General features: G+C 36.4%; 2 protein-coding genes across 2 annotated transcripts; one reads left to right on the top strand and one right to left on the bottom strand.

Moving 5' to 3' along the window:
* The first annotated feature begins 45 nt into the window (after window positions 1-45).
* On the top strand, window positions 46-5,437 carry extl2 (exostosin-like glycosyltransferase 2). Its single transcript, XM_084120169.1, has 5 exons — window positions 46-243; window positions 1,679-2,106; window positions 2,841-2,911; window positions 3,089-3,204; window positions 4,557-5,437. The coding sequence occupies exons 1-5, from the start codon at window positions 140-142 to the stop codon at window positions 4,948-4,950; spliced, it is 1,113 nt and encodes a 370-aa protein (XP_083976295.1). The 5' UTR covers window positions 46-139; the 3' UTR covers window positions 4,951-5,437.
* Window positions 5,438-10,029: 4,592 nt separating this feature from the next.
* vcam1a (vascular cell adhesion molecule 1a) lies at window positions 10,030-15,990 on the bottom strand. The gene is made up of 6 exons (XM_084120168.1): window positions 15,545-15,990; window positions 15,173-15,451; window positions 14,365-14,664; window positions 11,574-11,834; window positions 11,226-11,486; window positions 10,030-10,593 (listed from the first exon to the last, which is right to left on the bottom strand). Exons 1-6 carry the CDS (start codon window positions 15,621-15,623, stop codon window positions 10,451-10,453), a joined length of 1,323 nt encoding a protein of 440 aa, XP_083976294.1. The 5' UTR covers window positions 15,624-15,990; the 3' UTR covers window positions 10,030-10,450.
* Window positions 15,991-16,645: the final 655 nt, after the last annotated feature.

The following is a 16,645-nucleotide window of genomic DNA, read 5'->3' as shown; positions in this document are numbered from 1 at the left end:
TGAAGAATTTGCCATATAAAATAAAGAAATTAACAATGTACTCTACAGGGGTGGCTGGCCGATGCCAAGCCAAGTGGAATGACACCCCCTATGGTGACGTAAAGAACCACTGAACCGCGTTTGGAACCGATTCACGGAAATGAGTCGGACAACCGTTCACTATAAGAAACTCAGTGCGCATGCGCGAGCAAGTAAACTTCCTTCAGGAGTCTTGGCTTATATGATGGGAACACACTCAATGAGGTACTTACTATTTTTTTACAGTCTATGGGTACTTGTTGTTATTTAAAAATGCAAATCTACTCATGTTACTGTCTATCATGACGGGTCTGTTGAGTTCGCTTCATGGCATGCATGTGATAATTCGTCGCATGCAGTGTCTTTCACTGTTAAAGTTTTAATTACAACGTTTTCTGTTGTTTTTAGACAGACACACAATCATTTTTAGTAAAACTGTTCGCATGCATGAAAGGCATCCAGGTATAATGAACATATGTGTTAGCACGTATTATTCCCTGTTTGTTGTGTTTGCTCGATGTAGACCTTTTATGTTTGGGCCATTAAACAACAACTGAAAAGTCGGAGAATAAAACCTGCACAGATTGTGCAATATCTACATTTAATGTTTCCAGCAATAAGTCCAGCCCAGACATTGATCATTCTGTAAATGCTGCTATGATCACTGTGGAAATGTGTAAAGCGCGTTTGAAGGGATAGTTCAACAAAACTAGTATTTACTTATTTTATTTACTTTACTCCAAAACTTCATGACTTTATTTTCTATGGAACACGCATGTATATTTAGGCGAGTGGGTAAGTGTTTTTGAAAGAAGTCTCTTGTGCTCACCAAAGACTGCAAAAATACACTAAAACCTGTAATATTTTGAAATATTATTATAATTTAAAATACCCTTTTTCTATTTTTAATATACTTTACATGTAATTTATTCCTGTGATGTCAAAGCTGAATTTTCAGCATCATTACTCAGTGTCACATGATCCTTCAGAAATCATTATAATATGCTGATTTGCCGTTTAATAAACATTTCTTACTATTATGAGTGTTGTGAGAACAGTTGTGCAGCTTCATATTTTTGTGGAAACCGTGATAGATTTTTAAAATTTTTGATGAACAAAGTTCATAAGAACAGCATTTATTTGAAATAGAATGTTTTGTAACAAAGTAAAATTCTTTACTGTAACTTTTTATTTTAATGTGTTTCGAAACAAAAATATTGCATATCTCGTGTTAATGTGTATAATACATATGATCAATCATTGTCTAAGACGACATTTCAGTAATAACTCAATTTTGCTAAAAAAATAAATAAAAGCTTTAATGGCAAAGAGCAAATTTGACATTTTTCTAAATATCTCTTTGTGTTCCTCCGAAATAAAATGTAAACAGGTTTGCAGAAATCATTTTAAACACCTATTTTCTATTTTAATAATAATACTTTACATGTAATTTATTCCTGTGATGTCAAAGCTGAATTTTCAGCATCATTACTCCAGTCTTCAGAGTCACATGATCCTTCAGAAATCATTCTCATATGCTGATTTGCCGTTTAATAAACATTTCTTACTATTATGAGTGTTGAAAACAGTTGTGCAGCTTCATATTTTTGTGGAAACCATGATGCATCTCTTCAAACCTCTTGTCTTCTCCTGTCTTCAGGATTGGTTGGTGCTTCTGCAGATCATTGGGCCGCGTGCGGACACACTTCATCATCATCTCTATTGTGTTGCTGCTTCTGGCCGGAGTCTCTCTGACCTTTTTACTGCCTAACAATGAGGACGGCAGGATTCTCCGACAGCTCCGCCATAGATCCAACGCCTCACTCCCCCTCCCGGACCCAGAGGACAGTTTTACTATAATCATGCAAACGTACAACCGCACCGATATACTCCTCAGGCTCCTCAATCATTATCAGGCTGTGCCTCACCTGCAGTGCATCATCATAGTGTGGAATAACCCCGGCGAGCCACCGCCCAGGAAACTATGGGATGCCCTCGGCCCACACCCTGTGCCCGTCTTCTTCAAAGAGCAGAGCGTCAACAGAATGCGCAATCGACTGCATCCGCACCCTGAGATCAAGACTGACGGTAGGTGTGTGATTCTCACGTGAAGGAGAGGTGACCTGCCTGGTAGTTCACACAAAATCTGTATTTTCCCTTTTAGGGTCAGGGGTCAATGACATACGAGACTGCCCACGATAATAAAAAGGAAAAGTCTTTTAAAATCTAGATTAAAACACACGAGTGTACACATTTTTATTTAACGGGGACAGTGCAGATTACTAAACATTTTATTCATACAAATGTCATAAATTATTTATTCCTAAATACCGTCAAGATTTTAGGGAAGTCACATTTTAGAGCTGGGACTAATTTTGGCTTGTCATTAAAAAGTAAAATTATCTGATATTTGACCGTAACACAGTCTTGAAGGTCCATTTGAACCATTTTTTGGACCGTTTTTACTTTATGCACTACAAAATTATCTAAACAAATGCTAATTCAAAAATTAAAATCATGCTCATCATATAAGTAGTGATGGTATGAATTGCATTTTAATGTACTGTATTTTTAATAAATTAATAGATAAGTTAAATATGATTTCTATCCTATTTATTTAATACAATGCAATGTTTTCTCAGAAGTATATCAGTCAAACAGGTTTGGAACGGCATGATGGTGAATGAATTATGACAGAATTAATTGTCATTTTTGGGTGAACTGTCCCTTTAAGGCACGATCCTACTAGATTCATTACGACTGTATTTAATGTGCTCTTGTCTTTGAGATTGTACTGACCGACGCTCTCTTTCGCCCGGCAGCTGTTTTGATGCTAGACGATGACACATTGGTCAGTGTTCCCGACATCAGCTTTGCATTTTCTGTCTGGAAGGTAATGTTTGCCAAAAGCATCATGTTATTGACATTCTGTGGAGATATTTTCTGAAAGCAACTCTAGGAAATTTGATCTGTTTTACTTGACTATCTTTTTACATTCTGTTTCAATTACTCTCTTCAGAGAAACATAAACAAACAAACAAACTTGTTTTCATTTCAATTTGTGTTGTAGCAATTCCCAGATCAGATTGTGGGTTTTGTTCCACGGAAGCATGTGACCACAGCATCTGGTGTGTACAGCTATGGCAGCTTTGAGCTTCAGGATCCAGACAAAGGTGGAGGCGACAGGTGAGATTTGGAAAAATTCTGCATTTCCAAGTTAATGCAAAAGTCGGACATGAAACCAAAACTGACCTATAACTCGCTTCACCTCTGAAACAACTTTCCTTATATTTTTCATGGTTGAATATTCTGAAATATTAACAAGCAGTGTTAAAACATTGCTGTGACTAATAGCTGTAAAAGAAAGTGTGCTTCATACCTCCTGAAAAGTGATCGCCCCCTGGTGGCTGGCTGCATAATAGGTCATAAAATAAACCGCTATAAAAACGAAGTGTAACGTCATGATTGACAGCTGTGCTGCGCTTACAATTGAGGGCTGCGTTTAAGTCCATTTGTTTATGCCCTTCCCTCGCTAACTTCCCCGTCTTGTTCACTCGGATGTACGACATTGCTTACATTGCATGAGTGCCCACTAGGGGTTGAACAACTTCAGATGTTTTAAAGTCGACGTTTATGTGATTAAAGTCAAGTCGACTAGTTGCTGATGACGTCAGTAATGAACAAATAAGCCTGAACCTCGAGCTGAGACTCGAATGCGGGTTGCCTTGTACACAGCTATGGAATATGACACAGCGCTTTCAGCGGTTTCTAAGCTATTTTATTGATAAATCACAGAACAGTGTTGACAGTACATTTCTGCACTGCTGAATGTTTCTGTGCGCGTGATCTGCATGTGATGTGTGCGCTACTGTCTGTATGTGTGTGCGTTACAATGCAGCAGTGCATTAGTTCAGAACGGCGATTAACTTACGTGTACAATAAGCTGTTTAAAACATTCATTCACCCGATTAATTTTGAGCATCCAGATGGTATAATCAAATGTCTTGTGGTGTGCTCTCAGAGTATACATTTATTTGTCATATTAACCCTAACCCTAACTTTGGAAATGGAGCATAAAGTGGACTTAGATTTCTTATCCTGTTGCGCCCTCTATAGTCTATGATCAGCGACTAGTCGACTTCAAGTTGAAAAGTATTAATACTAAAAGTATTATTATAAGTAAATATAAATATAAATGCTAAATATAAAATAAATACTAAATATAAATATTTTTAAAACCCCAAAAAGAAATAAAAATGCCAAAAGCACTTAATAAAATTACTAAAACTTACACTAATATGAAAACTAAAAATATAAAAGCTGATTTAAAATATGAATAGATACTATAATAGTATATAAATAATCCTAAAATAACACTGGTTTTAAACTTTACTGATAAAGTGTTCCTTGTTGTGGACACTTAAATGTATTTGATCCCTATTTCACATTATGAAAGTAAAATGTGTTGGGAAAAGAGCAGCACAAAAGTCACAACCACGCAATACAGCCGAATAAACGTCATTTCATCATTCCATTAGCTATTCAATGATCCTGGTGGGAGCGGCGTTCTTCCATCGGCGCTTCCTGGAGCTGTTCCGAGATCAGCCCGGTGAAGTGCACACTCTGGTGGACCAAACCCAGAACTGTGACGACATCGCCATGAACTTTGCTGTGGCACATCATCTCTCACAGGTGTCCGGACTGAAGCGCCCCTCCGGGGTGTTCGTGAGGCCCGTGGATATGCGTAACCTGGAGAAGGAAGCCAGCAGCGGGTATGTGGGCATGTGGCACAGAGCGGAGCACATGCTGCAGCGCTCCTACTGCCTCAACAAGCTGACACAGATCTACGGAGAAATGCCGCTCCGCTACTCCAACATCATGATCTCACAGTTCGGCTTTCCCAGCTATGCTAATCACAAGAGCAGGATATGATGTCAGCACGTTTTGAGAGACAGCTGCAATCTCAGTAATGAGATATTATGGCATCTTTTTGGACAATTTTAGAGATTTTAAACACTTGAAAGTGCACATCTCATAATACATGAGTTTGATGGAATTTTGCAACCGTAACATTTCTACAGGGTGGGCCATTTATATGGATACACCGTAATAACATGGGAATGGTTGGTGATATTAAAGTCCTGTTTGTGGCACATTAGTATATATTAGTACACACCACCCATCTTGAGGAGTTTGCCCCCTCACATATACTAATGTGCCACAAACAGGACTTTAATATCACCAACCATTCCCATGTTATTACGGTGTATCCATATAAATGGCCCACCCTGTACATTCTCAGGCCTTTGTGGTTTTACATTTTTAATACCTAGAAATGTAGTAATAGATTCTTCTTCTTTTTTTATTTGAGAATTTATGCACGTTCTTATGATGCTATGAAAGCTTGTTTTCACCACAGAATAAAAAGTAAAAAGGATAATTATTTGTGACTTTTTATCTCACAATACAGACTTTACAACTTGCAATTGCAAGTTTATCTCACAATTCTGAGAAAAAAAGGGAGGGAGAAGGGAGAAAATGAAGGGAGAAAATATGACATATGAGTGAAAATGTATATTTATATTTAAAATTAAAAATACATTCTATATTATATAATGTATTTCAGTGCTTTTGCGTTCGCTCGCAAAAAATATGTTCCCCTGAGAAAATTTGCTTTCGCTCGCAAAGAACACACAAGTTTTGCGAGCGAACTTAAACTTTCTCAGGGGAACCCAAAAGTTTGGCGAGTGGACGCAAAGCATTGAAATATATTTTTTATGTCTTCTTCCCATCTCCTATTTTTTCCATCTACATGTCCCTTTAGGGGCTCCGTAAGATATAAACTTGCAATTGTGAGTTATAAATTCAGAATTGATATATAAACTCGCAATTGCGATTTATAAAGTCCAAATTGCAAGATATAAACTCACAAATCTGAGACAAAAAGTCAGAATTGTAAGATTAAAAAATTGCAATGATCTTTTTATGTTTTAAGTTTTTATATGTGAATAAAATGTGAGTATCATTTTGTGGTAACTATTGATTTACATGCTGCAAACAGGAGAGTACATTAACTACACAGAACCAACAATATAAAGTCATATTTGACACTGGTTACATGGAAAAATGTCACAACAGAAGACTGATTACAGTCTACAGTGTGATTTACAGATCAAAGTGATTGCTATGAATGGAGCCAAAATATAACTGCCATGCCATGATCTATTTCCTGACAACAAAGCTGAATCCTTTAATTACAACAGCTTATCTCACACCAGGAAAAGCTTAGCAACTCCCTCATCTTTAGTTGATTTTGTTTTGTTTTGTTTTAAATCAAAAACAAAAATTACATACAGTCCTTGTTACACGTTACATGTAGTTACTGAAGTAATAACAGTAAATTATGCATAATTAAATGCAACTAACCCTAATCCTAACCCTAACTCTAGGGTAACACTTTATTTGACAGTATCCTTATGTTACATGTACTTACCATAGTATTAACAGTAAATTCATTTAAACTAGTGCAAAATGCCCATGCATAATCAGTTTTTGTGTGTCTTTTTAGTAATTGTTGGTTGGTGTGTTTGAGTGCTCATTGTTACAATTACACAGCAAAAGTTCAGTGACATTTTTATTTGTGCATGGTAGAAAGCACACAGTGAACTCCGAGAAAACGCTATGCTTGAGGAAACAGTTTGTGAATAGGCTACTATAAATGATGGCCGTGAAAGAGACTGTGATCGCATTGAATAGGATATGTTTAGTTGGTGAATAGCATTTACACAGTAGCGATAACTTTAAGTGCACCAGAATGAAATATAATATTCAGAAGTAAACAGCATAGCTGACTTACAGATTCAGTTTACATCCACAAATGAATAAGCGCGTTGATTCAGGGAGCAGTGCAAAGTGCCCGTGCAAAATCAGTTTTTGTGAGCTGATCACCGTCAAAAAAGTTCAGGAGATATTTCTTAGCGATGGCTGATTTCAACAGTTTCAATATGATAGCATTTTGAAAAAAAGTGTCATGAATTTATTGCATTTTTGGGGGAAAATAATTTGTTTTTAAGTGTCATGAATTTATTGCATTTTTGGGGGAAAATTATCTGTTTTTATAATAGATCTTGAAAATCCAAATCTGGATTTTAATTTTTTATGTTATTATAACCTAAAGATGCTATGTGAAAGTTTTAAACAGAAAATAGTGGTTTTCATCTTGCCACTTTCTTGGTAAAGAAAACACATTTTTACTCAAATTAATCAAAATGGATTTATCACGTTCTGGAACCAAACTATAATATTCAGAAGTAAACAGTGTAGCTGACTGAGTGTTTATGTCAGAATGTTTATTTTTAAACCACAACCTTCTAAAAATGATATATTTAACGATATCTTTTGCATTTCTAATCCAAACAACGTCAAACTTGGCACTGCACTTACTCATGCCTGTAGCGAGACACCCGTCGAATTTGAAATCCATCGGACTAACGGTTCGAGAGATATGCGGTTAACAGACACACACACAGACATACAGACAGACAGACAGACAGACGTTTCTGTAATTTATAGATAGATTAATTAAATGCAACTAACCCTCAACCAAATCCTAATCCTACCCTAACCCTATAGTAAGTACATGTAGTTGCTTAATATTACTCAGCACTTAAATATATAATTACACTGTAACAATGACACCTTAAAATAAAGTGTAACCCTCTATAGTAAGGAAATGTAGTTAATTAGTATTATTTAGTACTTAAATGTGTAACTACACTAACAAGGACACCTTAAAATAAAGTGTAACCCAGAACTGTTTGATGAATTAACTTTCACTTTTGATTGCATGTGTTCAGAAGCAGATAAAGAAGCAGTCTGATAATTTTGCTTCACTGGAGGAACAATGGAGAGCTTAAAGGATATCTAGGAGACGGTTTACTTTGTCTGTTGACACATGAAAATATAAAACATGTAGACAATATAAAGTGGACCCATCCCCCCACCCCCCTTCAGACTAATAGCTGTGTAGACTACAATTGTGGGAAATTTTTCCCTGCAATGAGAAATTTATCCAAAATTTGTGGATTTGTGCTGATGGATGCTTCATGGAAGCTTGAGAAACCTATAATATTTCAACATAAAGATGTCAGATTGCATAGATTGCATAGATTGCTCTCTCTGTCTGCATCCTTGTCAAAAATGGGTGAAAATTGACTTCAAAACAAAAAGCCATCAACACAGAACATCTCATTAGGAAGGCAAATGAGAGATTTTCTCAAACAGCTCAGGATGTTAGAGGTCAGCCATTACAGAATCAAGCGCATAGACAAAACAACTCGGACAAACGTTATAAAAACCTAAAAGGTCACTGGATCTTTACTTCTTTTCTTTTCTGTTCCATTCATATAATTAGTCAGTTTCAGAATTTTGCCTTTATCAACCGGGTGATATATTTCCACACTGTAATGAATTGCTGTAAAAATTACAGAATGATTTTACAGTACAATAGCTGTATTTCAATACAGTAGATTACTGTTAACATAGATGCATTCTGGGGGCACACAGCAGTTTATTAGACCTTCTAAAATGGCATTTGTTGTTTGTTTGTTGCTGTTTTAGAGAGAGATCCCTACTAAGGGGACGTTTACACAACAACAATGTACTTGCGTTTTTGAAAAGTATTGTGTACAGGCGACACCATTGTCAAAAATATTCCAGTTCACACACAGATCCATGAAAACGACTAAAAACGGCGCATTCTGCTGCCAGGCCAGTAGTGGGCGATGTCACTTTGTAAAGAAACACTACGTGCATATAGACTGAACGCTTAATACGCGTGTGCATGAAGTCACCGTTTATACAAATTTTTTGTTTTTTTTGGTTTTTACTGAGACGATAACGGTATCGTTTTCAAAAACTTGCACTTTGAAACCTGATTTTAGGAGTTTGCGTTTTCAGGCCCCCCCAAAACGCCATTGTTGTGTAAATTAACAACCAAAACGCATAAGTAAATGGGCCCTAAATGAAAGTATGAATACTGAGTGAATATTTTACTCAATTAAAAGAATCTAGCTAAAAACATACTTGAAAGTTAAAAAAAAAGAACTTAAAATTATTCTTTTTTCTTTTTAAAAGCAGAATTTTGTTCTTTATTTTGATATATTGCATATTTAGATAATCATACAACAACAAAAAATCTGGGGGCCATGAAACTTTTGTGAAAATGATCAAAAATGCTGGCGGTGGCCATTATATTAAGAGTTAATATAATTACAAAACTTTATACACTCCCGGGTAAGAACATCTATAAATATTTTCAAAGAATTCAAACATTTCATAATGTTTTTTCAAATTATATTTTTTTTAAGTTTATACAATTTAATTAAAAAAATAATAATAGTGGTCATCAAAATATTAATTTTGATATGAATCAGAAAGCTCTCGGATTTACTCAAAAATATCTTAATTTGTGTTCTTAAGATGAACGAAGGTCTTACAGGTTTGGAACGACATGCGGGTGAGTAATTAATGACAGAATTTTTATTTTTGGATGAACTAACCCTTTAATCAAGTAAAATCAGTTGATATAACCACATCCCCAAGAGCACTTAAACGGCAGCAGTGTATTTTAACACCCGGAGTGTTGGAACAAAGGATGGAACTTCCTGGAGAAATCGTGTACTTTGACTGATATGGAAACTGAATAGACAATGCCTGTGATAATTAACAGGTCAAATAACCTCATTACATTGTTTTTGGAGGAAAAGGGAAAGTCTGTGTGCTTCAAAGTTTAGAGAAAGGAATTTCCTTTTATCAGTGCCAAGATTTCAGTACACGCAGTGTGTAAAACAGTGGTTCTCCGGTTTTAGGCTATTTGCTGAATACGCCATGTGCAGACTTATTAGAGAGTATTTGGCTAAGCATCCGCTATGAGTTTATGGATATTCACAGTTCATTGTCAGGTTGATATCAAGCACATGATGCAAGATAATCTAAGGAAATGAGGTTAAGTAGAGAAAAGTTACACTTTATTTTAAGATGTCAGTATTACTGTGTAATTATACATTTAAGTACTGAGTAATAATAACTATATGTACTACTTACTATAGGGTTAGGATGATGGTTTAGTTTAGGGTTAATTGCATTTAATTATGCATAATTTATAGTTATTATAAGTAATTAATGACAGAGTTTTCATTTTTGGGTGAACTAACCCTTTAAGTGTCCAAAAACTTTTTGTATTTAGAGATTGTCCATCAAATATCCATCTTATTAGAAAATAACACTGTTAGTAATAAAATGACTAAATAAGTACAGAAAACACAGCCCAGCTTTGTATTCGCCTGTCCATGAGACATTTACAGTATAGATAATGTCCAGGTGAATGTTCCTTTCAGATGAATGCTTCATTTTGTTGATGTGCTCTTCATCTTCAAACTCCATTACTGGAGTTTGTCCTGGCTTTCTTTCTGCAGTATCGGATCAGCAGCCCAGCGATAGTCAGCAGTGACACCGACCCTGCAGCGGGCAGTATGGCTGCCGGCAGGTCTGCCGTTTTCACCACATCGGGTCGTGCTAGATTTAAAGGGTAAAGAATCATTGGAGTAGAGAAACTGAAATATTATATTCCAGCCTTATTGAATAAGTTACGATTAGTGCTGTTGTATGTCTCAGCCAAAGCGTGTTGTAGATATTTTTATTACTTTTTAATTAATGTTTTGTTAATTGAACAATGCTTTATTCAAAATTAATGCAATATAAATAATGAGCAAGTACATCATAAAACCATCTTTCAAAACGCGTTACCATAAATCAGTATGGTAAGCCTATAATAATGATTCCCGTTTTAGAGTTTAGAGTCAGTATGGATTTGCCAGGAAACTGTATACTTTCATTATTTGTCCGTGCATGTTTACGTTATGTCCATAAATAAAGGATAGAATATCAGGCTACTACGATATGCACTGAAAGTAGCTTAAAGCCACAACAACTGAATCTGTAATCGGAAAGTGACAGAAGCTACCCGTCATAAAACATGAGTCAACATATTTGACCACAGGAGTTGAGTCGTTGTCCAATTTGAAAAATGAAAAATATGAATAAAAACTATAATGGTCTATAAATACTAAAATAAAACTGGTGCAAAGTAACTTCCCATGCAAAGACATTTACTAAGCGAAATCTCCAGAAATGTTCCAAAAACTCACCTTCGACTGTAATGTTGATTGTGCTTCTCTCAGTGCCGAAGTCATTTTTTGCTTCACAAATGTAAATCCCTCCGTCTGTTATTTGGACTGATGGGATGTTTAAAAGCACAGCTTGTTTGTTCAAAGCTTGTGACGCAGCGCTCTGTTTATACAGAGTCAGTTCTGCTGACCCATCGTCTGAAGAACACAATATGGTCATGTTCTCTCCTTCTTTTGGGTCTCCTCTTTGGCTTAGCTGGATTTTGGGGATGTTTGGAGGACCTGCATTTAAATGGAGTTTAAAGATCATGGACAGGTTTAAAATGGTTAGACAAGACAGCTAATCTTATCCTGAGTTCATTTACCCACCTAGAACAATGACTTTTACCCTCCTTTGCTGGCTTCCCACTGCATTGCTTGCGTCACAGCGGTACCAACCTGCCTGAGACCTGGAAGCGTTATTTATTATGAGCTTTTCATTCTGGCTCTTATTCTGTGCAGGTTCAGTCTCCTCTTTCCACCACAAGATTGTTGGTTGGGGATTTCCATCTGCCCAACATGTTATCTCCAAATGTTCACCAAGCTTTACTGAGGTATTATTACTGGAAATTCTAAAAGTCCCTGGACCATCTTAGAAAGAAATGTAGAATCAATTATGACAAATGAAAAGTGATTTAATTTAATTGTTAATAAACTTGTATTATTGAATATTCCGTGTTCAGTACAAGTCAATATAATACATCAAAAATGTAAAAATATGCAATCTACTCCACTTTACTGCAATGCTGCACTTCTGCAGATTTAAAGTTTGCGTTCTTTTAATTTAGCTAAGATCTTCTATTGGACACACGTCTTCACAAGAGACAAATTCATAGGGCAAAGTTCACCAACACAGTGAAACCAGAGCCCGTCCACGGAGAGCCTGCCCACTCCCTGTTAAGTCCTATTGTACCGAATTTTGGTTGTAGTTCCACCAGAGTTCCACTGGGGGCGATCGCCCATGAGGGCAAAATGAATGGGAGTCTATGGGGCTAGACGGCTAAATTTGTCTCTTTCACCCGATTGCTGTTGAGAAATCTCAGATTTGATTGTAGGTTTTGCAAGTTCAACATGGGTTATAGGTCGAAAGTTGAATGAACGAGTACTTATGTCCTTTTGATTTCTTACAGGTTGAGTTGTTGTTGCCCATAACACGCTAGCATTCTGCTAATGAACGCTGATTGGTCAGTGAAGGACTGATTACGACCAGAGATACCGCTTGATGGCATCGTGGCATCCGAAGCGGGACCAGAAACAAACAAAACAAAAACTCTTCTAGCACGTGTGTTTACCTGTGTCAGCTGTGTTGTCGATGCCTCGAGAGAAAAGAAAGTGCAGAGCACGAAAGTGACTGAAGGATTGCCGTAAAGCAGTATCTCTGGTCGTACAATGTGTATGACGTCATTGACATTTTAAAAGACTTTTTAAAGCAAATAAGTGACTCTAAAAAATCTAACACCCAGCAATGTGTAATTTCTTTGCATCTCCTTTCGAATACAATATTCAAATTACTAGACAAAAAATTATATCCTGAGAAAAGTGGATTTTAATGGGTATTTCGCCATAGACCTCCATTCATTCTACACTCGTCCTGTGAGCGCCCTCATATGGAACCAGAGTGGAACTGCAACCAGTTCAGAAGCCAGAAGTTTACTGAGAGTGGAACTTCTCCCCTTATTAGACATTCTCTGGTGAAATCCATACAGGTTTGCATTTCCTGTCTCCAGCATTTAAGAGGCCGTTTACATGACATCGTTTTCAACAAAAAAAACAGAGAACTTTTTATGTGTTTTGGCCATTCATGACAACGGCGTTTTGAAAATGATACCGTAATTGTCTCTGTGTAAACAAAAAAAACCGGTAACATCATGCGTATTAAGTGTTCAGTCTCTAGGCGCGTAGTGTTTCTTTACAAATTGACGTCTCCAACTACTGGCCTGGCAGCAGAATACAGCGCTTTTAGTTGTTTTCATGGATCTGTGTGTGAACTGGGATCGTTTTGACAATGGTGTCGCCTGTACGCGAAAAATCTCGTGTAACCAGACTTTCAGACTGACGGCAGAAGGTCTGGACTCCATAGCAGTGTCATTGGCCAAGGACCGCCCAAGAGGACGTCTGACCGACATGTCACATTTCGTTTTGTTCAGCGTCATGTTTAGGGGGCATGAAAATGTTAAATCAATGTCCTTACAATGTTAGACTGGTGTGCAACCATAGGCGTAATTTGCTGGAGGGACGGGTGGAACATGTCCACACCACTTTTTGCCAGGGTCAATATTGTCCCCACCACTTTTTGAAACATCTCGTGGCACGGATGTACCTAATACAAAAGAAACATCTCAAGCAGTTTGTTTGTTCGTGTTAAAAATAGAGGTGTTCTGGCGCTGGGATGTGTTGTCTTTGAAGTCATGATGAGTGTTTGTTGTTGCTGTTATCAGTGGTGGAAGGGAACTGTGAACTCTCATGGCGCTCGTGCACAGTTCAAACAGATGAGTGCTTCAATCTAGCGCTTAACGCCGTTGCGGAAACTCTATTTGTTCCGATGAAGAGATGCAGTTGGCTAGATGTAAGGATGAAACTATCAAGTCAAGTCACCTTTATTTATTTAGCGCTTTTTACATAGATTGTTTCAAAGAAGCTTTACAGCGATAACAGGAAAATAATGCAACAAAGTTTGTTTCGGCTGTACAGCAGCTCTAGTAGAAAATAGCGTCATAGTCCAGTTTATAAGTTCAGTGATGGTTCATTTTTGTTGTAAAAAAGTTATCAATTTAGTGCATATATATGAGAAATATGAGCCACATATTACGAGATATATATGAGCCACTCTGGAGAAAACCGTGATATCATCGTCCAGCTCAGTTCAGTTCTCATATAGGCCCTAATGATGTCAATGCAGGCAGATCAATAATATTATTTAATATCACGTTCAAATAACAGGTTTTACACAGAAGAATTAATGCATGTGCTGCATAAAATCAACACTTCTGTTTTTAAATCTTCTAGAAATTGGCCACATTCTCTTTCATTTTAAGTGCCTCACAATAACCTAAAATAACTTGTACTGAACCCAGAATATTCCTTTAATAAAAATGTAGCCAAGTGTTACTCTACAACTTACATTCAGCATTCGAAGTACGATTTTTTTCCAATCCAATTTCAGCATTTTTCAGTGTTGCCTTGCAAATAATATTCTTGCCCAGATCCGAGACAGACGGCGTATAATTGAACACAGAGGAATAACTCTGAACATTATCAAAAGATCCTTCAGGTTGATCCACATGGAGTATCTCATTTCCACGAAGCCACTTAATTTCTATCCTCTCCAAAGGGTAAACGTTGTGGACCGTGCAGCTGAGCTTCTGTGTTTGGTTTGCTATCAAACTCTTTATTTTGGGCAGTACAGGATCTTGTGGAAATGCTGCAAACAACACACTTCATCATAACAGCATACAAATCATTTACACATGTTTTTTGTTTTTCACTCCCTGTTTAAATCATAAAACAATAAAAAATATTTACCATAGTTACCATATATTGAACATGTTGAATACTGTTAATTTGCTACTGCCTCAGCCAAATCGATTCCAATTATTACTGATAACATTTCTACATCAGTTGTTAGACAAGCAGCATTATGTAGTCATTTCAAAAGAAAAGTATAACAGCAATTGGAACAACAATAAAACTGTTACTTGTAAGGAATGCAATCATCAAATAGTAACTTAACAATAACTATACGAATAGTTGAAATTAATAATCATGGCCAAACTGGAGTAGGTAGGTATTATTAACAAGGAATATTTAGTATATTAATCCTGGTAACTTGTAGACCTACTATTAGCCTAATCATAAATGTTAAAATGGTTTGCCATATCCATAAACTCAAAATCACGTCTAATTGGGAGAACAGGAGAAACATTACTTACAGAATACATGTATATCTGACGTTTGCTCTTTGGTTTTTCCCTCACAAGTAGCTTTACACACAATTTTAATATTGTGTTCAGTTGTGATGTTCCTGATCAGCAGGCGGGAAACAGTCTTCTCATTTTCAGATTTTCCGCTGTGAAATTTGTCCTGTAATGCTCTCCACATGAAGGTCACATTAGCTGGACAAGCATTCACGTGACAGATCAGCTCCAAATCCATACCAACATGAATAACTGGCTTTAGTGGGGTTAATTCTATTTTAAAATCATTTTTTTCTGTAAAAAATACAAAATAAATGTCTACTGTCAAAATTATGACATGTGGAAGGTTAAAATTGATTTTAAAAAGTGTAAGCTAGTTCTTCTTACCTGTTATTACACTGAGAATATTAATCCACAGTGCAAAAGTGATGCATTTCACTCCACACATCTTTCTTTCGTTGTGCATCAACTCAGCATGGATTCAGACTATTGTTGGATATTACCAGAACGGCTGTTTCAAGATACTGATCAACCATCCCCCTGTTCATTTTTACTTTCTTTTTTGTCAACCAAATCAAATCTGATTTGGCTCACTTCTCTGTCAGACTCCAAGCCACACCTGCTCACTTTTTCCTCATATTCTCCAAATTTTGCATATAATAAAAATGGTAGAATATTTTTTTAATTTCTTACCTCCAATAACCGTGTATAATACTAAACAATAAGGATCCATTTGTTAACATTAGTTAACTACATTAGTTAACATGAACTAACAATGAACAATACTTCGGCTGTTGCTTGTTCTCACACGAGGCAAGAGAGAAAAGAAGTGGGCAGACTTCAAGCCAAGTCAGCTTCCCAATGAAAACACAGTGAAATACATAAAAAAAGGAAGGATGTGCTGAACTTGCTCTCTGAAATGGGTGCGAGTGCCAATGATAATGTACTCTCTCAGTCACAGACAAACAATTTTTTACTGTGACAGTCATGAAGAGTAGCTGCCCATTGTGTCAGCCTTTTGAGAGTGACCATTCACTGATTTCTTAATGGATGATATGTTGTTGAATGTTTTTAAAAAGAATATTGTTATAATTATGCAATGGATTTATAGTATGCACAAGACAATCAATTCAATACAAAGATGTCTTAAATATGAATGTAATTTTCTGTAGTCATAGGTGTCATGTGCAAATCAGTTTTCAGTCTTCTTTACAGTTCTATTTTTAACAGTTTTACACAGATATTAATAATGCAATGGATTTATAGTATCCACAACACAAGAAAATGAATGTGATTTTTAAACTTGAAGCATAACTCTGGCATTACTCAACCCATAGCCCTGTTGAGTAAGGTCACTGTGAGGTATTGATAGCTATTCCTTCACAATAGCTTGTGGTGACCTTGCTCAACAGGGCTATGGGTTGAATAAAATCTTTAAAAAAATATTTTAGGCCTACAAGTGATATAAAATTGATACTATATGTGAAT

The sequence above is a fragment of the Abramis brama genome (assembly GCF_963993115.1).
Source record: "Abramis brama genome assembly, chromosome: 7".
In the NCBI taxonomy this organism is placed as follows: Eukaryota; Metazoa; Chordata; class Actinopteri; order Cypriniformes; family Leuciscidae; genus Abramis; species Abramis brama.
The sequence above is the reverse complement of the archived record's forward strand: the minus strand, read 5'-3'. Positions and strand labels throughout refer to the sequence as shown.